General features: G+C 43.4%; 1 protein-coding gene across 2 annotated transcripts in view; it reads right to left on the reverse strand.

Annotated features, from left to right (window-relative positions):
- doc2b (double C2-like domains, beta) overlaps window positions 1-23,191 on the reverse strand; it is a 263,270-nt gene that overhangs the window by 21,624 nt on the left and 218,455 nt on the right. For both annotated transcript variants that reach the window (XM_029671532.2, XM_065023792.1), the window contains exon 13: window positions 489-615. In XM_029671532.2, coding sequence (XP_029527392.2) covers window positions 489-615 — 127 coding nt within the window. The remainder of the gene's footprint in view (window positions 1-488; window positions 616-23,191) is intronic.

Below are 23,191 nucleotides of genomic sequence, written 5' to 3' on the forward strand. Positions count from 1 at the left end.
TAACAGCCTCCAGTGCACTAAGTAAGTAGCACTTGTGAGTCAATCATTTGCCTCCTGCATCCATGCTCAGTCCTTGGTAAATATAATTGCTTGTTCTATGGATTATGAGAAACCGTCATTCTCTCTGGTCTTTAATGCTGTTAACCTGCTTAATTAATTAGAGGAGAGGGGCAGTGTTGAACAGACCCCTCAGTAAGTGGTGTTTCATTGAAATTACTGTGGTTGTTTCATGAAGTTAAGGAATTGGGCTGTATGTGAGATGTTTCAAGGCTCATTGTTTATTAATAACAGAAGACATACAGTATTGATGTCTTTCAACCATAGGTAAGATTTCTATTTAGGCAAATTAAATGTACATACAGAACATAACATTTACATGTCGAGGTTTGTAATTTAGCAGTGGAGACCAAATAACCAATTTACCTTAGGAAATGCTTACATTTGGATTCAAAGGGGAGGATGAAAAAGGCAAATTGGAGATAACTTACAGGTAGCTGTTTCTCCAAGCAGTTGTAGAAGTTCTTGGTCTGGTTGGGCTTGAGTTTCTTGAGGGGAATGCGTGTCTCTCCGATGAACTCATTGTGGCGGAACTTGTCTTCATCACACACTGAAATCCTGAAAGTACAGAATAAGAGAGAGAGGAAAGAGTAAACGAGAGAGAGAGATGAGTATATTAAGGGTCAGATTTTGGCATGGGAGGATAGGAGGATAAGAAGCATTCAACCATATTCAGATCAATCAAAAGATACAAAGCAGTTATAAGAGAGAGAAAAATCCAAAGAGGGCAGAAGAGAGATAGGAGGAGGAAAAATGGGGAGACATTGAAAAAGAGTCAGCAGCAGTAGAGTTGAAGTGACTGTGGGCTGCTATATAATAATCAAACCCAGTATCCAGGTTTCCCGGCTGTTTTTCCTAGATCAGTAGCAATAAAAGGATTTTGAAGAATTAGCCATCCCTGGGAGTGAGTGAGATATTTCATACTTCTGTGTGTCAGGAGTGATGTATGGTCGTTTCTGCAGAGAACTTTGTAAATGAACAGACGACAATGATGTGTTTACCGCGTTGCCAGTGACAGCCAGCACACTTCATATGACTGAATAGAGCCATATTCTCATAGAAATAGAATGAATATAACAGGCTTGGAAGCTCTATCCATGGCAATTTGACTGGTAAACCTGTGATGCAAATTTTCCATGGTATATGGGAATGTTCTATCAACTGATGCTGGATTGCCATGGTAATATAGAATGTTCATTCAAATGACGCTAACTGATGTGGCTCATGCAATGGAATGTATTTTGTGTAATGTCAGTTGAGTTGACTCAACCAATCACAGTACAGATAGAAGGGTACACTTCCAACTTTTACTTCCTGGTATGGTTCTTGGTTGAAGATTGGAAGGTTAGGACAACGGGATTCTAATATCCCATAACTCTTTGCAACATTGGGACCAATATTTGTGACAACATTGTCTTAACATGTATAATTTTGACCCAGGAAAGGGTACACTCAAAATGGCTGCAGTCCACCCATTATGCCATCATTGACTTGAATGGAAACCCCCTTTCTATTAATTCTATTTGTATACCTATTCCTCCTCTCTGAGACTATTGGAGATATTTCAGTGTTAAGTTGATCCTTGTTTTCTCATGTACAGGTAACCGCCAAAATAAAGGAAACACCAACATAAAGTGGCTAAATAGGGCGTTGGGTTGGGTTGAGATCTGGTGACAGACGGCCATGTCATACAGTTGACATAGCTTTCATGCCCTGTGGATGGGGTCATTGTCATCTTGGAAAAGACCACTCCCATCAGGATAGAAATGCTTGAGGCAAGATAAGATCACCTGAACCCTTCTGGTGGGCAGGCGTGCTCTCATGAGGACTGAGTCCAATTCCATGCCAATGAAGGCCACCCTCTTGGTGGACGTCAGGCGACTCTTCTTGTCGTTTACAGTAATGCCCGAGCCTGCCGATATGGGTCAAGAGCATGTCTCTGTCTGACAGGACCTGGGTCCTGATTGGGGCACAAATCAGCTAATCGTCCAGGTAATTGAGGGTCAACAATCCTCGGGATATGAGAGGTGCCAGGACATCGTCCATGCACTTTGTGAAAGCGCGGGCTGCCAAGGAGAGGCCGAAGGGAAGAACCATGAATTCGTAAGCTGCCCTTTCGAAAGTGAATCGGAGCTACTGGAAGTAAGCATCCCTCAGGTCCAGCTTCACAAACCACTGGTCCCTGGACACAGCCTACAACACGTGGGTTGGGGACAGCATGTGTAACCTCAGTACCTTCAAGTACCCATTGAGGTTGCAGAGTTCCAGAATCGGTTGAAACCCTCCGTCTCTTTTGCGGACCACACAATAAGTGGAGTAGAACCCACCTAGCCATTCTGATGTCTCAATCCTGTGGATGGCACCCTTGTCCAGGAGTGAGGAGATCTCTAGCCGCAGGGTTTTCTTCAGGGGGTTGGCCACCGTGGTGACAAAAAGGCCCCTGAAGGACGGGGGCCAGCACCGGCATTGAAGTCGGTACCCCCATTGTGGACAACACCCAGGGGAACTCCACATCCTCCTCCCACATTAACCACATTGCCCTTAGCCGAGGCCGGGGAAGGGTGTGTCAGGGGTCCTGCCGGGGCCCGCCTCTCCTCTGGCGCCCCGAGCGCCTCGTTCCCCAGGCACGTCTCTATGGTAGTGACGGTTGACAGGTAATTGCTCCAACGCATGCTGTATCTCTCTCAGCATGAGGCGATGGGGCAGGAGAGGGACCTCACTGTCGCTCGGGTGCAGGTGGGTGGCGATAGCCTTGGAGGTGGGTCTGTCTGCCTTGGACCCGAGGCCTGAGGAGGCGGCATGAACCATCTCAGGGTCTCTCAGTCCCTCCGAACCTTATCGGTCTGGTCCAGAATGTCATCAACCCCTGGGTCAAACGTCAGCCCTGGGGTGATGGGGAGAGTGGCAAATGTGCTCTGGAGAGCAGCTGGCAGACGGGATTGGGCCAGTCAGAGATGACGCCAGGAGGTAACCACCTGCGCCATGGCCCATCCGTTGGCGCGGGCCACATCCCTCTGGATCAGGGAAAGCAGGCGAGACACCTCCATTGCTTTCCGGAGGACCTCCTCTGTGCCCTCCAGCAGCCGGGGCAAAAGAGTCAGCAGGTAGGCCTGCAGCAGCATGGCCGCATTGGTAAGAGAGCAGAGGGACCCATATGTGGCTTTCAAGTCCGCATCAAAGACTCTGGGGCTCCCGGCTTCAGTCGTGGGTTCCACCCTATAATCTCCCGGTCCGGGAGGACCATGGCAACTATCATGGTCGGGTCCTCCTGGAGGCCGAGTGACTATGCGACCGCAACATAACTGCATGGTCCAGTTGTTACGAATCCCTTTGGCCCTGCAGTCTAGGGGGATGGAACCGAGACCCGTAACATATCTCATACAAATCATAATAGTGAAAAGGAACAGTGAGAATTATTTTTTATTTTACCTTTATTTATACAGGTTTTTTCCAAGAGAGACCTGGTCCAATAACATCAGAGGGAACAACGTTTCAGACAAAACAATTTACATACACTAACACAACATTAAACAAAACTATAAACACACATACAGTACAACAAAAACATTGTACATTAAAAACACAAGCGTCTTGACTAAAAACAGTTGACCTAAAAACAATTACACTCTTCTATGATATATACATCGATCAAGTGTTTAAACTCCACCACCGAAACCAATAACCACAGACAACTTAAATTTACTGTCAAACACTAATGGTTTATTATTTAAACACACAGTAATAGGGGGGGGCTGAGCTGGACCCAAGGAAAGAAATAATAAATATCCAAAAACCCCTAAGCTAGTCTTACCTGCCTCAAGCACTGCTAGCTAACTAACCAATAAAATACAGTGGGTGGTCCGCCCAGTTCTAACTAGGGTACCTGGACAAAGTTTTCCTACAGGTAATGTATGCCCATGGGCGACTTGGCTTTGTACCTCTTTTTCCCACCAACAAACAAACAGTCATGAACCACAACAATACATACTCACATAATTACAGACAAAGTGAGATGTAGGCACCAAACTAAAGAGAAATAGCTCCTTACAAAGAGAAGGGGAGAGAGAGAGAGAAGAGAGTTTGGGAAAACAACTGACTGGGTTTTTAAACCAAGGGAAAGGGGATGTGATTGGGTCAGGGAAAAGGAGCAGGTGTCTTCAGTGGCGACTGATTGGCGACTAGGGCAGGAGAGAGTCGGAAGCGCTCCCTGGCAGAGCCCCAGCTCTCCTGCAAGGCCTCGCGGAACTCAGACGAGATGGGGACAGATGGAGAATCATCACTGTCCACCAGTTTGATGTCCAGTGTAGTGGTTACCCGAGTGAGTAGGCTCCTCATAGCCTCTCGAGACCCTGGGGGCGATGAAGCCCCGCTGCCGGCTTCTGATGGCCTGTCAGCCTGGTAGCCCCGCTCACGGTGGTGAACAGTGCTAGCATAGTCCCCCAGGAACAGCCCATCACTGGCCAACAGAGAATAGCTGTTGTCGCCATCGAAGCTCTCAAACTCCTGACGCAGGGCATGCACCCTCCATTCAAGGTGGTCCCAGCGGTCCGACTCCTGCCTCCGTCCAGGACTGGCAGCAGATGGGCTCTGCCTGCGGTGGCTCTGGCTACGCTTCCTGGGAAGGCTACTTGGCCCAGTAGAGGGACTAACAGCTCACTGGCGCACCACTCCGGCGCACCACTCCTGAGGGAGGGAGCTCGTCCCCAGCCTGAGCCCGAGCCTGGTCGACCCACTCGTGCATGGCCTCAAATCGCGCCAGGCGCAGGCGTTCTGAGAACACCACACAAAACAGGCATCCAGTAGGGCGCTCCGCCGCCCTCTCCGCATGGCTCAAACACAGGCAATGCATATAGGAGGTATGTGGATCTCCAGGGGGAATGCCACCATCACACCAGTCACAAAGGGAAGCCATAAGCTCAGCCAAGCCAGCAAGGCCACGGAGCAGGGGTCCGACGCCCTGGGAGAGCGTATGTCGTGACCCGCTTGGAGGAATAGGAACCCGGTGAGGGATAAATTACCCTGTACCTCTGCAAAAAAACAGGGAAGACCCGTGTGGGAAAAACAGGCAGACAAAAAAAACAGCAACCAGGTAATGGATTTGATTTATTTGTTTTTTGTTTTACGCCAACTACAATATTACCTAGCCGGTTTAATATCCAAGCAGTAAAAACAGTACCATATGATGGAGTAACTCCGTTAAGGAACTCCAAAGTTGATGCCTCAACGTATTGGAAAGCCCACCATGATACTCTTACACTCTGTAGAGGAAAGAACAAGAAAAAAACGTGCAGGGTAATTAGCAGCCTAGGACGCAGGGAGCAGCATGTTTAAGTAACTCACAACAGACACATAGAACAAGCCAGTCGGCAAGTTGTGTAAGGTAAATTACAGTTTGTGGCAGCAAGCGTCACCCTACTAATGGATGCACATGGAGTCATAGTGTAACGGTAACGAAACACAAGTACGACAAACCACAGGCGGAAGATACAGATCAACCGTGCACAGCAAGTGGAGCACTCAAGAGGGGGTGGCCACATGGCCAGCTGCTCCAGGCTACAAACAGCCAGTGAGTATACTTCCACGCAAGATATTACACTTACCAGTGACTTACCAAGCGATCTTCAGAAAGTTTGTACCTCAAACCATATGGACGTCTGCCGAGAAAATGACAGAGAACGTGTGTCGCGGCCATGGGGTCTATATATAGGGGTGGACCAGCCGTTAGACAGGTGTACATGGGAGTAAATCTGTAAATCCTCACCTTGGATGTATCCCTCTGCCGCGGAGTAATATCATTTAGTGAAACATAACCCTCATTTACTCAAGTGTATCCTTTATTTTGGCAGTTACCTGTAGCATTTGAAACCTCACAGACCAAGTAGTTCTGTGTGGCCCAGTTGGTAAATGTGTAGTGCTAGCAATGCCATGGTGTAACGCTTGTCGTCTGGGGAAGGAGAGGAGAACCAAGGTGCAGTGTGGTAAGTGTTCATGTCTTTTTAATAAACAAACTGAACACTGGAACAAAACAATAAACAATGTGAACAAAACGAAACAGTACCGTGTGGCCCGAACACTCACACGGAAACAAACACCCACAAACCAAAAGTGAAACCAAGGCTACCTAAGTATGATTCTCAATCAGGGACAACAATTGACAGCTGCCTCTGATTGAGAACCATACTAGGCCGAACTCAAAAGCCAACATAGAAAAACAAACATAGACTGCCCACCCCAAGTCACGCCCTGACTATACTAAAACAAAGACAAAAACAAAGGAACTAAGGTCAGAACATGACAGTACCCCCCCCCAAAGGTGCGGACTCCGGCCGCAAAACCTGAACCTATAGGGGAGGGTCTGGGTGTGCGTCTGTCCGCGGTGGCGGCTCTGGCGCGGGACGTGGACCCCACTTCACCATAGTTTTTTTGCGCCTCTTAGCCCGCCTCCGTGGCCTCTTTAGAGCGGCGACCCTCACCGCCGACCTTGGACTGGGGACCCACGCCACGGGTCCCGAATGGACGGGAGACTCCGGCAGCGCCAGACAGCACAGCACAGTGCACGGTGTCCCCACAAACCAAAAGTGAAACCCAGGCTATCTAAGCATGATTCTCAATCAGGGACAACAATTGACAGCTGCCTCTGATTGAGAACCATACTAGGCCAAACTCAAAAACCAACATAGAAAAACAAACATAGACTGCCCACCCCAACTCACACCCTGACCATACTAAAACAAAGACAAAAACAAAGGAAGTAAGGTCAGAACGTGACACATGGTTGTGGGTTTAACATACAAAAAATGTATGCACTCGCTGTACTGTAAGTCCATTTGGATAAAAAAATTCTGCTGAAATAAAATAAAATTCTGATGTGTCAATAACACTTCATGAACCGCCTGCCTTCTTGCCTTTAAAACAATTATGCACATATACAGGCAGTTATAGGAGACCATGATGATGTCTTATGAATGGTGATAGCAAGTTATACAATACACTGCGCATAAAAACAGGGACTATACAGCTTGTACATGGAAAGTGTTAGAGATTGTTCTTTCATCCTCTTCTCAGCGAGCTCCTCTCTACCTCCCATAACACCTCGAGGGCTCGCTAATTATCTGGAACGATTCTGTCCTCTTTTTGAGCACTTCGTTCAGTTGCAAATTAAAATCAATACAATCCCCAGTATGACCGCAGGAGCTCTCAAAAGGTTCCTGTTCCAGCATGTTCTCAACATTGTGTGTATAAGAACAGTGCTTATGCAAGCACACTCATCCAATGTTCTCATTTGTGCGCTGTACAGTACATCTATTTACATTGAGCTTGTGCAGTGTGAAAGGAGTTTCCTTGTCTGTGTGTGTAATTGACTGAGATGTGGGGGGGAAACATGGGCCTTTGTACAACAAATGATAATTACATTTCACTCATGAGGGGCATATCTAAATTGCAGCAGCAATATTGGAAACCTCACTGAGCAGTCACCAATTTATCCTATGGACAGGTGGTGGTACAGATTAAAACCTACAGTATATATATTTAGAGAGGACATGTATCTGCTGTCAGTGTAACGCACTTGGGGTTCTTTCTCATCTTCTGTTGTTACTGTTGAATTAAACGGGTGGCAAAGGCACGGTTATGAAATGAATAGAACATCTGAATTGGACGAGGGTGCATAGACATTAGTTTTGTGGCTTTTCCAGAGGAATGAGGACATATTCTTTCCTTTTCAATCTAGTCTCCCCTGCAAAAAAAAATCTCATTTAACTCAGAGAGAATGTTCTCAATACAGACGCCAGAAAACGTGAGGAGGCATTTGCCACAGCACTTTTCAAATTATTTTACTAAAATATGTCAATGCAAAGTGCTGTTTTTTTACCGATTTGCCTCATGATTTGTCAACTCATGCACAATTTCTCAGTCCTTCACATTGGAGTGCTGCTGCAGGCTGTTTGCGTGTCTTGACCTATCAGATTCACAAAAAAAGCAGGTCGGGCATAAAACTCAAGGTGTGCTCTCCACTTTCCTCTGGTATTTATTGATCTCCGCATCCCCATGGAAATCGAATTAGCATGATAAAAAATCCCCATCCAGATCTGTCTGTTTCAGCTAGAAATATCAGTTTTTTGCATGGGCTGCGTCTCAGTCCACTGCATCCGCCAATGTCGGTCTTCCGCATCTGCGGTGGACCAGGAGAAAAGTCTGTCTTCTCATGGAAATGTATGTAGCGTCTGAACAGTTTGGCCTACAAAACTCAGTTATGCTCTACGATCCCCACAAGCTTCTGTTTTGCCATATATAAATATGTTATTCAATGTGTTTCTGTGGGCTAATAGCGGTAAGGCCAAATTCAACGTCTAATCAAATAATTGGCAAATATTCAGTTTTATACTTACAGGGGCCCTAAAATGTCAAATCTAATAGCTAAATGATCCTTGATATGACCTTCTTAAAATAATTCCATATGTTAGCTGAGTAGAAACCCAGCCCAGAGCCCTTAGATCTTAGGGGGCTTTAGCAAGCGTGACAACCTATCACACCCGACAGACGCAAGCAAAAACTCTCCCATACAGTGCATTCGGAAACGATTCACTTGACTTTTTCCACATTGAGTTACATTACAGCCTTATTCTAAAATTGATTGAATATTTTTTTCCCATCAATCTACACACAATACCCAATAATGACAAAGCGAAGACAGGTTTTTAAACATTTTTGCAAGTAAAACATTTAATAAAAAAACAGAAATACCTTATTTACATAAGTACTCAGACCCTTTGCTATGAGACTTCGAAAATTGAGCTCAGGTGCATCCTGTTTCCATTGATCATCCTGTGGTAAATTCAATTGATTGGACAGTTGACAGTGCATGTCAGAGTAAAAACCAAGCCATTAGGTCGAAGGGCTCTCAGATAGGATTGTGTCATGGCACAGATTTGGGGAAGGGTACCTAAACATTTCTGCAGCATTGAAGGTCCCAAAGAACAATGTGGCCTCCATCATTCTTAAATGGAAGAAGTTTGGAACCATAAAGACTCTTCCTAGAGCTGGCCAAACTGAGCAATCGGGGGAGAAGGGCCTTAGTCAGGGAGGTGACCAAGAACCCGATGCTCACTCTGACAGAGCTCCAGAGTTCCTGGGAGAATCTTCCAGAAGGACAACCATCTCTGTAGCGCTCTACCAATGCAGCGCTCCACCAATCAGACCTTCATGGTAGAGAAGCTCTCCTCAGTAAAAGGCACATGACAGTCCACTTGGAGTTTGCCAAAAGGCACCTAAAGAACATTCAGACCATGAGAAACAAAATGATCTGGTCTGATGAAACCAAGATTGATGTCTTTGGCCTGAAGGTCAAGCGTCACGTCTGGAGGAAACGTGGCACCATCAATACGGTGAAGCAAGGTGGTGGCAGCATCATGCTACGGGGATGTTTTTCAGTGGCAGGGACTGGGAGACTAGTCAGGATCGAGGGAAAGATGAACTGAGAAAAGTACAGAGAGATCCTTGATGAAAACCTTCTCCAGAGAGCTCAGGACTTCAGGCTGGGGCGAAGGTTCACCTTCCAACAGGATAAAGACCCTAAGCACACAGCCAAGACAACACAGAAGTGGCTTCGGGACAAGTCTCAATGTCCTTGAGTGGCCCAGCCAGACCCCGGACTTGAACCTGATCTAACATCTCTGGAGAGACCTGAAAATAGCTGTGCAGTGACGCTCCCCATCCAACTTGACAGAGCTTGAGAGGATCTGCAGTGAAGAATGTGAGAAACTCCCCAAATACAGGTGTGGCAAGCTTGTAGTGTCATACCCAAGAAAACTATAGTCTGTAATCGCTGCCATAGGTGCTTCAACAAAGTACTGAGTGAAGGGTCTGAATAGTTACTTTTTTAAACAATTTCTAAAAACCTGTTTTTGCTTTGTCATTATGGGGTATTGTGTGTAGATTGATGAGGGGGGAAAATGTAATGAATTTTAAAATAAGGCTGTAACGTAACAAAATGTGGAAACAGTCAAGGGGTCTGAATACATTCCGAATGCATTAGCAATCTGAAATGCTGTATTTCATTGGAAACGGGCACATTTTTCAGTCTGATCAACTGTAGGCTACTAACAACAGCAGCTGGATAGTCTCTAGCCTACTATGCACCCTGTCTCTCTGGCCAAGGTAAACAAAGTGGTAACGTATACAGTCCATTTGTTTGTGAGAAAATGTGAATGGGATCAAATTTGGTTTATATTCACACTTGGGCTGACTAGACTACCTAGACTTTTTAAATCCACAATTTTCAACTGGATTTAATAATTAAACACAATACCTGACATAGACTGTGAGATAATAATTTTAATTAGGCCTAAAATTGCATAAGGCATGACTACACGATGCAAACCTGCATAAAACAAACTCAGCCCTGTGAGTTTTATTGTCCAATCATGTTGCTTTATCTCTCTGTGCATAAGAATCCCCCTAGTCCTACAAGGTTACTGCAGTTTGATAGGGTTTTCATCCTTCCCAAGGCCAGGAGTTTTTCAAGGAGTTAAAAAAAACAACATGTGACCTGATTAGAAAACTCCCATCATACTGTATAAGGTTCTGAGTTTTACCTGGTTAGATTTCAGCCACACCACTCTGATACCTGTGGTGCCACCTTGGTGTAAATATCTTGTGTAATAGAAACTAGAAAATCTGTTCATTTAGTCTGACGGGTAAAAATGTATATCAAAAAACAATTAATATGTTTGACATCCATTCAGTTTCTGTGATTTGTTGGTAAATTAGTACTTGATGTAAGTTGCTCTGGATAAGACGAGGGCCTGCTAAAATTACTTAAATGTAAATGAGATGGTTTCCTAAAACAAAGTTACTTTTATGGGGCGGTGTGGACACAAATGGGTTCCATTTCATCATGAGTGGCTCAGTGATTTTCACAGTTCTATTATCACACATTTTCAATTACATGAATTACTCTGACACTTTATGGAAAACAATGCTATTGAGCAAGGTTGATGACACGCCGATTAGGTAACATCTAAAACAGGAGTGCAGACCGTGTTTGGCCACTTACGATGAGCTATCAAAGTGGAAGCTGATTCTATTAGCAAAAATGCCACATAGGATGTGTTTTGCTTTCAATAATGAGTGCCTTTTCCTTTGTCAGAATGGCTTTCTATGACCTTGTTTACAGATTTGGGTGGATCCAAATGAGAAAACACCAGTCATTATCTTCTCAGAATGTTAGCGATGAAGTGCAGGTCTGTTTGGGAGCCCAGCATGCTTAAAATCGCAATTGAAGCTGAAAAGGTCTATAGTTCTGTGTTTAGATGAATAAACAACAAACCTTGTAAATAACATGGGGTTTAGAACCTTTAGTTCTCAAACACGATGAGAGATCCAGGACTAGAACCCAAATGTGTTTTCCCGCCTTCTCCCAGTGTGCACTCGTAAACTCACATTTGTGGATGTAAAATGACTGGATTGAGATATAGTGGAAACTCCCTTTAGCAAATTCATACACCATCTCAATTGTTTTAAACCCTTGAATGGGACTGAACGAGTGCACCATTTTTAGGTGGCCCACTTAACCTCTTGAAGCTAGGGGGCACTATTTTTATGTTTGGAAAAATAACGTTCCCAAAGTAAACAGATGCTAGAATATGCATATAATTGACAGCTTAGGATAGAAAACACTCTAAAGTTTCCAAAACTGTAAAAATATTGTCTGTGAGTATAACAGAACTGATATTGCAGGCCAAAGCCTGAGAAAAATCCAATCAGGAAGTGACTCTTATTTTGAGACCCTGTGTTCCTATGCATCCCTATTTCCCATTGAAAGGGATATCAACCATATTCCTTTTTCTATGGCTTCCCTAAGGTGTCAACAGCCTTTAGACATAGTTTCAGGCTTTTATTTTGAAGAATGAGCGTGAACGGCCACATTGCGTAAGTGGACAGGTGGGGGCTCTCAGAGTGATTTGTGTGCAAAAGAGAGAAGCGGCCATTGTTACTCCCGGTCCTAGTGAAAAGCCAACTGTCCCGGTTGATATATTATCGAATAGATATTTGAAAAACACCTTGAGGATTGATTAGAAAAAACGTTTGACATGTTTTTGTGTACATTATGGATATAATTTGGAATTTTTGTCTGATTTTCGTGACCAAGTTACCTGATGCTAGGTGTACTTATTGTTTTGTTCTGCTATCGATAAACTTACACAAACGCTTGTATTGCTTTCGCTGTAAAGCTGTCACGCCCTGGTCTTAGTTATCTTTATTTTCTTTATTATTTTGGTTAGGCCAGGGTGTGACATGGGTGATTTATGTGTTTTGTCCTGTCTAGGTTTTTTGTTGTAGATTTATGGGGTTGTGTTCTTTTAGGTGTCTAGGTAAGTCTATGGTTGCCTGGATTGGTTCTCAATCAGAGGCAGGTGTTTATTGTTGTCTCTGATTGGGAGCCATATTTAGGCAGCCATATTCTTTGGGTATTTTGTGGGTGATTGTTTCCTGTGTTAGTGCCACATGGGACTGTTACGGTTTTCACGTTTATTGTTTTGTAGTTTGTTTGAGTTTTCTTATTAAAGAACCATGAACTATAACCACGCTGCGTTTTGTTCTGCCTCTCCTTCCCAGGAAGAAAGCCGTGACAAAAGCATCATTTCAAAATCTGAGACGACAGGGTGATTAACAAAAGGCTAAGCTGTGTTTCACTATATTTCACTTGTGATTTCATGAATATGAATATTTTCTAGTAATATTATTTGACTGTTGCACTATGCTACTCAGCGTTGCTGATGACAAATATACCGGATCCGGGATGGGTGGTTCTAAGAGGTTTTAAAGGGAAGAAACGGAACTGGGCTTAGATCTGTGTATCAAGCTTTGGTCACTGTATCACACTCGACACCGCCTATCCTTTTACTGTACAAGTCAACCTGCTAGTGGCCCTCCCATTCATCCTTAACCAAGTATTGACCAATTGACATGATCATCAACTACTCATTCCACTTCATTAGCTAAGAGATCTACAGAGAACATTTAGGTTGAGGATGAATTGGTGTAAATTGGCCCTAAGACGCTGATCTTGGGTCAGTTTTGCATTTCCCCACAGATGGTTAAGGTTGAGGTAGGTAGATTGAGGAAGGGGAAATTGATCCTAGATCTGTATGTGGGGAAGCTTCACCCTGGAGCAGATTCATTACCTCAAACTACCTTTGACTGCAGTGGCACAAGGTCAATGCCATTCAACATGGGAAATGGTGGATAATTCTTGTATAGGAGTTGGATTTGAAACCAAAGAACAAGACACTGAGATGCATTATATGGCTGTGGAATGAAATAGGAAATATAATTAAGGTAAGCTTTTAATAAATAGTACATTTATTTTTTTAGATACATTTAAGAGTTTAACCATACACATTTTTATGTGTCTTTTTTGAGTGAGATTTATCCATGGGAAAATGAATCAAACAATGTTTTGGTTGAATCAAAGTTGAGAGTAATAGGGTTGTGGGTGCAATGTTTTATAATTATTATTTTTTAAACGAGAAAAAAAACAGAACCAGTACTAAACATGCCAGCAGTTTACAATCACATCAACTTCTCTTTCTTTAAAATCACACCTGTTCCAGGTGACGTCTCATTTAGAAAAAAAAACATGTTATTAATAATACCCTACAGTACACGGACAAATATCCCAGACAGAGGAAAACAGATTTTGTGTTTGGGAGCAAACCACCTCTATCAGGTAATCACAGCAATGACTAGATGTTTTGTTCCTATAATTAATGATGACTAACAGTGAGTCATTGTGCACCTCCCCACTTCTATCTGATGAGCTGGAGGTAAATTACAACTCAAACTTGGTTATATTTGTGAATCCTCAATGGCGAACGTGCATAAAGATGGCAGAATTCAGATATGAGGACATTATTTAAGCACTATTCATAGTTTTTAAACTACGGCAATAAATCGACTTTTTCGTTTTTTTTTTATTGCTGACATCTTGGAGCTAAAATTGGGATGTATACTCTGCTAAGGACGATACAAAAAAAAGAGTAATGAAGAGCAATGCACAATACACCAAACTTAGGAAATTGTCGTAAGTGCATGGGATCTGTCATCTTTATGCACCTCCGCTATTCAACTTAAAATTGCGAAACAAATCAGTAACAATGTTGCACTTTTGTTTCTGTCATCACATTTCTGAGAGATTGGTGTCACGGTGGGATCTGAACACAGATCTCCCACAAGAGAAACCAACGTCTTGACTGTTAGACCAAGAGGAAATTCTCTATTTTGAAGTCGCAGGCAGTGCTACCTCATCAATCAACCAATCAAATGTATTTATAAAGCCCTTTTTACATCAGCTGATGTCACAAAGTGCTATACAGAAACCCAGCCTAAAACCCAAACAGCAAGCAATGCAGATGTAGAAGCACGGTGGCTAGAAAAAACTCCCTAGAAAGGCAGGAACCTAGGAAGAAACATAGAGAGGAACCAGGCTAGGGGTGACCAGTCCTCTTCTGGCTGTGCCGGGTAGAGATTATAACAGTACATGGCCAAGATGTTCAAATGTTCATAGATGACCAGCAGGGTCAAATAATAATAATCACAGTGGTTGTAGAGGGTGCAACAGGTCAGGACCTCAGGAGTAAATGTTAGTTGGCTTTTCATAGCTATCATTCAGAGTTAGAGACAGCAGGTGCGATAGAGAGAGAAAACAGCAGTTCTGGGACAGGTAGCACGTCCGGTGAACAGGTCAGTATTCCATAGCCTCAGGCAGAACAGTTGAAACTGGAGCAGCAGCATGACCATCATCACGTGACCATGAGCAACCATGACCGACAGTTGAAACTGGAACAGCAGCACGTGACCATGAGCAACCATTACCGACTCATCTCCGCAACATTGGCAGTGCGTAATGAAACTGAGGCCACCAAATATCCAATGTAAAATGTGTCACAACAACAACAATAAAAACAAAAACATGTCCAAAAGATCACAAACGGCACCAAATATTGCTACATTAGATGTCAAATCACACCTGGACTCTTTTGGATAGTTTTAATACTCTTGCCACCAGCCAGTGACAAGCCTGACCAGCTCTAGCCAGCTTGCTCACAGTGTGTGAGATACGGGATTGTGGTGGGGTGATGGAGGGATGGAGGGAGGGAGTGAGCGAGAGATTGATGGGAGAGAGACAGTGACACACACAGCCGTCTCCCCTGTAGGCCTATTCCAGCTGTCACACCTCAGCTCTCCTCTGCTCCTCTGTGACAGGATAAGCAGGGTCTTTCTTTGTCGTTCCAGCCGCACCCTCGCTCCCATTTCCTAGCCTGCCCAACTCCGGACACCCCGCTCATCCATCTCCATTACGTCCTGACGTGAACGAGCCATGGACAGCCCCGGAGGGAACGAGAGGGCAGCCCCCATCCATGATCCATGCCACAGCTGTGATTCTCCTACAATTCAGCCTTCTCTGAATATTACATATATATATATAGCCAGGTCCATAATTTTTGATAAAGATGAGTAAAACATACTGTATAAAATACTGAGCAATATTGGATGCAAAAGAAATAAGGAAAATTATATTATTTTACACTAATATAATTGCTCAGAATAAGAGATTTTGTTTATCAAGTAATACATTTTTTTTTAAATGCCAAAATGATTGTCACCCCTGTTTTCCATACTTAACACCTTCCCATTGCGAGGATAACGACATTGAACCTTTTTCTATAATGTTTTATGAGGTTGGAGAACACGTTGGGAGGGTTCTTAGACCATTCCTCCAAACAGAATCTTTCCAGATCCCTGATAGCCTTCGTCTACTCTTAGACTGCCCTCTTCAATTCAAACCACAGGTTTTCAATGGGGTTCAAGACCAGAGACTGAGATGGCCATTGCAAAATGTGGGTTTTGTGGTCAATTAACCATTTCTTTATGGATTTTGATTAGTGCTTGGGGTTATTGTCTTGCTGGAAGATCAATTTACGGCCAAGTGCCATTGACCTTAACAAGGGCCCCAGGACCAGTGGAAGCAAAATAGCCCCAAAACATCAAAGATACACCACCATATTTTTCAACAGGTGTGAAGTTATTTTCTGCATCCTTCTTTAGATGCCAAAACCACCAGTGGTGTGCATGGCCAAAGAGTTCTATTTTCATGTCACCAGTTTAAATCCAAGTGCAAATGCCGTTTAACAAACTCCAGGCTTTAATGTGACTGGGATTGTATGGTTTAATGTGACTGGGATTGTCGCTGGAGGCTGACAAGTGTATGTGTGTGGGGTTGCTCTCTGCAGTGTTTTGAAATTAACTGAATTCAGTGATCTCTGTTTGGTGCTGTCATCAGTTGTGGGCCTCTATTTTCTGTGCCAAGAATAAATTACCAAAAAGAGAAAGGACATTAATTTAAATAGGAGTCGTGCCTCAGCCTGTTCACTTCCTTAGAACAGTGTACCACTTGGGAGGCCAGGAAGATGTGAGTCTATCAAATACCCCACATTAACCTTTTACCCAGAGGTCAGTAAGTGAGAAAACATTGTTTGATATGATTGGTGAAAGCTTATGTTTCACAGAGCAATCAGGATCAGTCAGGTCAAAATTGGCTAAGTAGAACATACAACTATCCCCTACAACAGATGGCAGATGGCCTGGACTAGAGGTCAGAGACAGACGTGCAACAAGCTCACAGGAGGTTTGAATGACAAATGACAGTGAAACACGCTGGTTGGGGGGTATGGTTCATTTAGCCTTTTTCTTCTCATTATGGTTGTTGGAGTGTCTGAAATAATTTTAAGGTGGTTTGATTAGATTTCATGAGGGATTTCATGAAATCATCCTTTGTCATCCTGTTCTAATGTGTTGTTCGGCGCTGTGGATTGCTTAGTCTAACACAGAATGATGGACGACCAGTCGACCACAAATATGAAACCCCAAATCTGAGAGCACTTGGTCCTCTCTGATATAACTCAGTGGGAATCAATAAGCGCCGGGCCATGCAAGCCATCTCTGTTGACAATTCAGATAAATCTGTAAACAAGATGACATTATCCCATTGAGCGGCTGCCCCGTGGCACAGTAAATCTACTCAACTGCACGGCCGTGGCCAAAGGGGTTGGTGCATGAACGAAATGGAGGAAACAAGCAGTGTATTGGCAGAGGATGAGTCTGATAATGAGAATCATGTTGTATCGATCCACTTAAAAGACACGGGAGGTAGAGCGTAGAATACTGTAATTGTAGTGGTCATGGGAATCAAGAACAGTGTGATATTAGTTCAGTCACCTTATAATTTTAACTGATGAACATGTTTTATTGTGTTATTTTAAGCTTTTTTTCTGGGGAACTTTAGCAAGCAGTGGTGATTTGGTTTGGGCTTTATTTTTAGGTTTCCGACCTACTCCTGAGGGTTACTGGAGAGAGTTGGATACAGGCCATCTCGGCCTGCTGACGGACCGACCTCTAACAGGTCAATTCTCTAATCAAAGCACAACAGAAAGGTTGCAAATCACTGGAGGTGGTAGTGACACACTTATGAATACAGACAAGCTAACAGGCTAAGACTAGGGCTGTGTCTGGAAAACCAGCAACCATATTCCCTACTTGCCTGACGACTCAAACTGATTTCTTCCACTGCTTTATGTTCGCTACATACTTTAGTCTGAGACTACCATTGTTGAAGTTGTTTGTGGTGATGTCAAAATGAGGGGTGTTGTACAAAACAAAGTCATCTGTGATTAGATCATCTCAAACCAATCAGAGTATCAAAGCTAAAGACAGATTTTCAAAATGCCGCTTTACCCAAGTGTTCTGGCTCTGGCCCATCTCCAACGGTTTCTGTAACCAATCAGAAAGGTTAGAATGTGTTTGTGTTCTAGAAATCGTTAAGGGGGTACCCAGATCCAGACTCATTGTGGTGAAGAAACTAACATCCGTGGGCGTGGCATAGCGTTTGGCCGTACAAGGACTCTGGGAAGCCAGGAAAATTCCCTACATAGTGTACAATTCTTCCCAGGGATCAACATAACCATACCATTGCTTCTTGGGGAGTTACACAATAAGGCACCTGGAAGTGAACTAAAGTTGATTCATTCTCTTTTGGCACGTCTTGTGGTCACTGCTTAATTTAGAGAAAACTACTACTCAACAACTGCTGAGCCCAATCCACAATATGCATAGTTTTTTGGGGGGGGGGGATCAACTATACGAAATGCGAAGCCGATCGATTCCTAAGATGTCTCCTGGTGAACTCTCCTCTGAAACTTTAATTTGGGTGCACCAAGGAGTAACAGGGGTGGCAGACTCTAAAGAGGTGAAACCCTAGGGCCAAAAACATTCCATTTCCTTTTAATACATTTAAAAAATATATAAAAAAACAGTCCCCGAGGAGAGTAAGTGCCACCTGCCCTTCATCCCCTCCTCTGCCTCACCATGGCAATGTCCTTTTTAATTTCAAATCTACTCTGATCGATGCACACTGGCGAGAACAGGCTATTGGGTTGGAAGGTGTGACAGCCAGGCATAATAATCCAGTTTTATCACTCTGATATCAACGGCGAGCTGAGAGAGATTTGGTTTCATGGAAATCAATAGGCCAGGGAAAGCCAAGGAATTCTGAATCAGCAAATTATTTATCATCACTTATCACTTCTCTGTCCAGTTATCTTTTATTGTTTAGTATTTATTTACATGAAGGACAAGGGTGACCCCCGAAGGCGAGGCCGGTATAAAGGAGATGGTAGTTTCCATGGCAACAGGCAGAGACAGTCTAAAGAAAGGCCGTAGTGTGAACGCCTCGTGAATCATCAGGGGGGCCCTCCCTAATCAACACACCGCATTCACACAGAAATGGTCTATCTATCCGTTTTCTCTATGTCTCGTTGTCTCCCTCCGTTTCTACCTGTCTCTCACACACATGCACTCACGTCACGCACAAACACATGCACTCACGTCACGCACAAACACATGCACTCACGTCACGCACAAACACATGCACTCACGTCACGCACAAACACATGTACTCACGTCAAGCACAAACACATGTACTCACGTCAAGCACAAACACATGTACTCACGTCAAGCACAAACACATGTACTCACGTCAAGCACAAACACATGCACACATATGTAGAGCCACACATTCTCACACTATTACATGGACAAACACAAAAATATAAACCGAATGATCACATCAGAGTGACCAGACTAACAAATGTCTGCACCTGTGTGTGTTTTGTCTGAAGGACTCCCTCAAACAACAACATGAATACACATCCAACATTCCCACATGACATAAGAGAGTCTAAAATAGGTTTTCATCAACAAACATGTAAAAAAAACAATCCGGACTGACAAAGCTTTCACCAGGCCAGTTGAATAGCATCCACTTTCTGCCTTATCTCAGCCAGGTGTCTCTTAACTCAGTCCTGATATCACACAGCTTCATAACCTCTACCACCACACCTGAAGCTTAACATAGTTCATAACAACTTACAGGTAATGTTCCCCACTGGTAATGTTTATCAGTGTGTAACTTAAATTTTATGAAAAGGTTTACTGACCATTTTACACTGGAGAGCTGCCTCTGTTACTTGCCTTAGCCCCAGTGAGATCTAGTGACAACTGACCTCTCCCCTTGTGAGGTGTGCAGCTGCTGAGTGTAAAATGTGCAGAAAGAGGGGTCCAATGCCACCCTCCCACTGGAGGCCATTGCCAGTGGACCGCTGTCTGAATGTTCCACTGACGAGTGGCAGCTATATCAAATGCTACAGCTAATTACCCTGTTGACTTGCATGTATGTAGATGCGAGTACACGAGAGAAGTGATGCCTTGTGAATAGCTTGCCTTCTGAAGCAAGTGTCTGGGAGGGGACATACTCTGTGGCCATTCTATTAATTAAACAAATAGCCAAGCCTCTAAATGTCAATCACCACTGCCCATGAGCATTGATGCAAATACAGGGTTAACTTCCATGTTGCCAGCAGATACTGTCCCTACCCTACTTCAGCTGCACTGAGGTCAGAATGCAATCATGTTAATATTAATACAAAGCGGAGCCGACGCGAGATATGGGTCAGAAAACATAGCTCAATGCAGGGATGGCATATGCCACTGCACGCAAAATTGTATTTTTATCCACATTGCTCCATCGAAATAATTGAAATACTGCTTGTTTTCCTGGAAAAAGGCCATTTTAGTCCTCATGCTAGCTAGCAGTAGCCACATCATATTCAACAACAAAGGATCTGATTGTCTGACACTGCCAGCAGGAAAAAGGCGAAGGAGGCTAGGTCTCCAAATAACAATATCGCCTACATCACATTCCATTGAGTGCCCGGGTTATGCACGACAGGAGTGATCCATGTTTGAATCGATACTGCTGATAACGGCATTACGCCAAATTGGTAAATCATCATGCAATAAATGGGGAGCGCTATCGACATCGACTGTCAATTTCCATTGGTTTCAACCTGACAAAGTTACAATACGGCTTCAAAGTAGATTAGAAAATAATTGACAGTCTTCTAATGCCTGGGGATAAAACTTGGAATCTAATCAATGAGATGGGCTGAATCATCTATACCTAATAAAAGGATGACGCACACAGTCGGAGGTTTACATACACTTAGGTTGGAGTCATTAAAGCTAGTTTTTCAACCACTCCACAAATTTCTTGTTAACCTCTTAAGTCGACCCTCTACGTTTTCGAACATTCTGTTAAATATCGCGCAACATTTCAGCCCCCTGCTACTCATGCCAGGAATATAGTATATGCATATGATTAGTATGTGTGGATAGAAAACACTCTAGAAAACCCTCATGGTTAAATCACGGCTGTGACTATAACAGAACGTGCGTTTCATCGAGAAGTGCAGGAAAATCTGATCACTGAAAATTGAAAAATATATCCATGCGCCACTTCAACCCATTGATAAAGGTGAACCACATTAAATGGGGCCGAGGTTGCAATACCTACAGCTTCCACACGATGTCAACAGTCTTGTCATTTGCCTACATTTTGTTTCTTGGTCAAACGGACGCAAGGCAGGGCCTTTCGTCCGGTCTATGACCGGATATTTTGGTTGAGATTTACCCGGACATTATTTCCAGACGTACAGCTATAGAATATACATCGCCTCGTGATCAATTTGATCGCTTATTAACGTTTACTAATACCTAAAGTTGCATTACAAAAGTATTTCGAAGTGTTTTGTGAAAGTTTATCGTCGACTTTTTTAATTTAAAAAAATGACGTTACTATATAATGGACCGATTTAATCGAAAAAAAAAGACCCAATAGTGATGTTTATGGGACATCTAGGAGTGCCAACAAAGAAGATGGTCAAAGGTAATGAATGTTTTATATTTTATTTGTGCGTTTTGTGTAGCGCCGACTATGCTAATTATTTTGTTTACGTCCCCTGCGGGTCTTTTGGGGTGTTACATGCTATCAGATAATAGCTTCTCATGCTTTCGCCGAAAAGCATTTTAAAAATCTGACTTGTTGCCTGGATTCACAACGAGTGTAGCTTTAATTCACTACCCTGCATGTGTATTTTAATGAACGTTTGAGTTTTAACTAGTACTATTAGCATTTAGCGTAGCGCATTTGCATTTCCAGATGTCTAGATGGGACGCCTGCGTGTCAGGTAGGAGCAAGAGGTTAACAAACTATAGGTTTGGCAAGTCACAAAGTGCATGCCACAAGCCATTTTTCCAACAATTGTTTGTTGGATTATTTCACTTAAAATTCATTGTATCACAATTCCCGTGGGTCAGAAGTTTACATACACTAAGTTGACTGTGCCTTTAAACAGCTTGGAAAATTCCTGAAAATAATGTCATAGCTTTTAGAAGCTTATGATAGGCTAATTGACATCATTTGAGTCAATTTGAGGTGTACCTGTGGATGTATTTCAAGGCCTACCTTCAAACTCAGTGCCTCTTTGCTTGACATCATGAGAAAATCAAAATAAATCAGTCAAGAACTCAGATTTTTTTTTGTAGATCACCACAAGTCTGGTTCATCCTTGGGAGCAATTTCCAAACGCCTGAAGGTACCACGTTCATCTGTACAAACAATAGTACGCAAGTATAAACACCATGGGACCACGCAGCCGTCATACCACTCAGGAAGGAGACTCGTTCTGTCTCCTAGAGTGCAAATCAGTCCCAGAACAACAGCAAAGGACCTTGTGAAGATGCTGGAGGAAACGGGTACAAAAGTCTCTATATCCACAGTAAAATGAGTCCTATATTGACATAACCTGAAAGGCCGCTCAGCAAGGAAGAAGCCACTTCTCCAAAACCACCATAAAAAAACCACACTACGGTTTGCAACTGCACATGGGGACAGAGATCGTACTTTTTGGAGAAATGTCCTCCGGTCTGATGAAACAAAAATATAACTGTTTGGCTATAATGACCATCGTTATGTTTGGAGGGAAAAGGGGAGGCTTGCAAGCCGAAGAACACAATCCCAACTGTGAAGAACGGGGTTGGCAGCATCATGTTGTGGGGGTGCTTTGCTGCAGGAGGGACTGGTGCACTTCACAAAATAGATGGCACTGTGAGGTAGGAATATTATATGGATATATTGAAGAAACATCTCAAGACATCAGTCAGGAAGTTAAAGCTTGGATGCAAATGGGTCTCTCAAATGGACAATGACCCCAAACGTACTTCCAAAGTTGTGGCAAAATGGCTTAAGGACAACAAAGTCAAGGTATTGGAGTGGCCATCACAAAGCCCTGACCTCAATCCCATAGAAAATGTGTGGGCAGAACTGAAAAAGCGTGTGCAAGCAAGGAGGCCTACAAACCTGACTCAGTTACATCAGCTCTGTCAGGAGGAATGTGCCAAAATTCACCAAACTTATTGTGGGAAGCTTGTGGAAGGCTACCCGAAATGTTTGACCCAAGTTAAACAATTTAAAAAGGCAATCCTACGAAATACTAATTGAGTGTATGTAAACTTCTGACCCACTGGGAATGTGATGAAATAAATAAAAGCTGACATAAATCATTCTCTCTACTATTATTCTGACATTTCACATTCTTAAAATAAGGTGGTGATCCTAACTGAACTAAGACAGGGAATTTTTACTAGGATTAAATGTCAGGAATTGTGAAAAACTGCGTTT

The sequence above is a fragment of the Oncorhynchus nerka genome, linkage group LG10 (assembly GCF_034236695.1).
Source record: "Oncorhynchus nerka isolate Pitt River linkage group LG10, Oner_Uvic_2.0, whole genome shotgun sequence".
Classification (NCBI taxonomy): Eukaryota; Metazoa; Chordata; class Actinopteri; order Salmoniformes; family Salmonidae; genus Oncorhynchus; species Oncorhynchus nerka.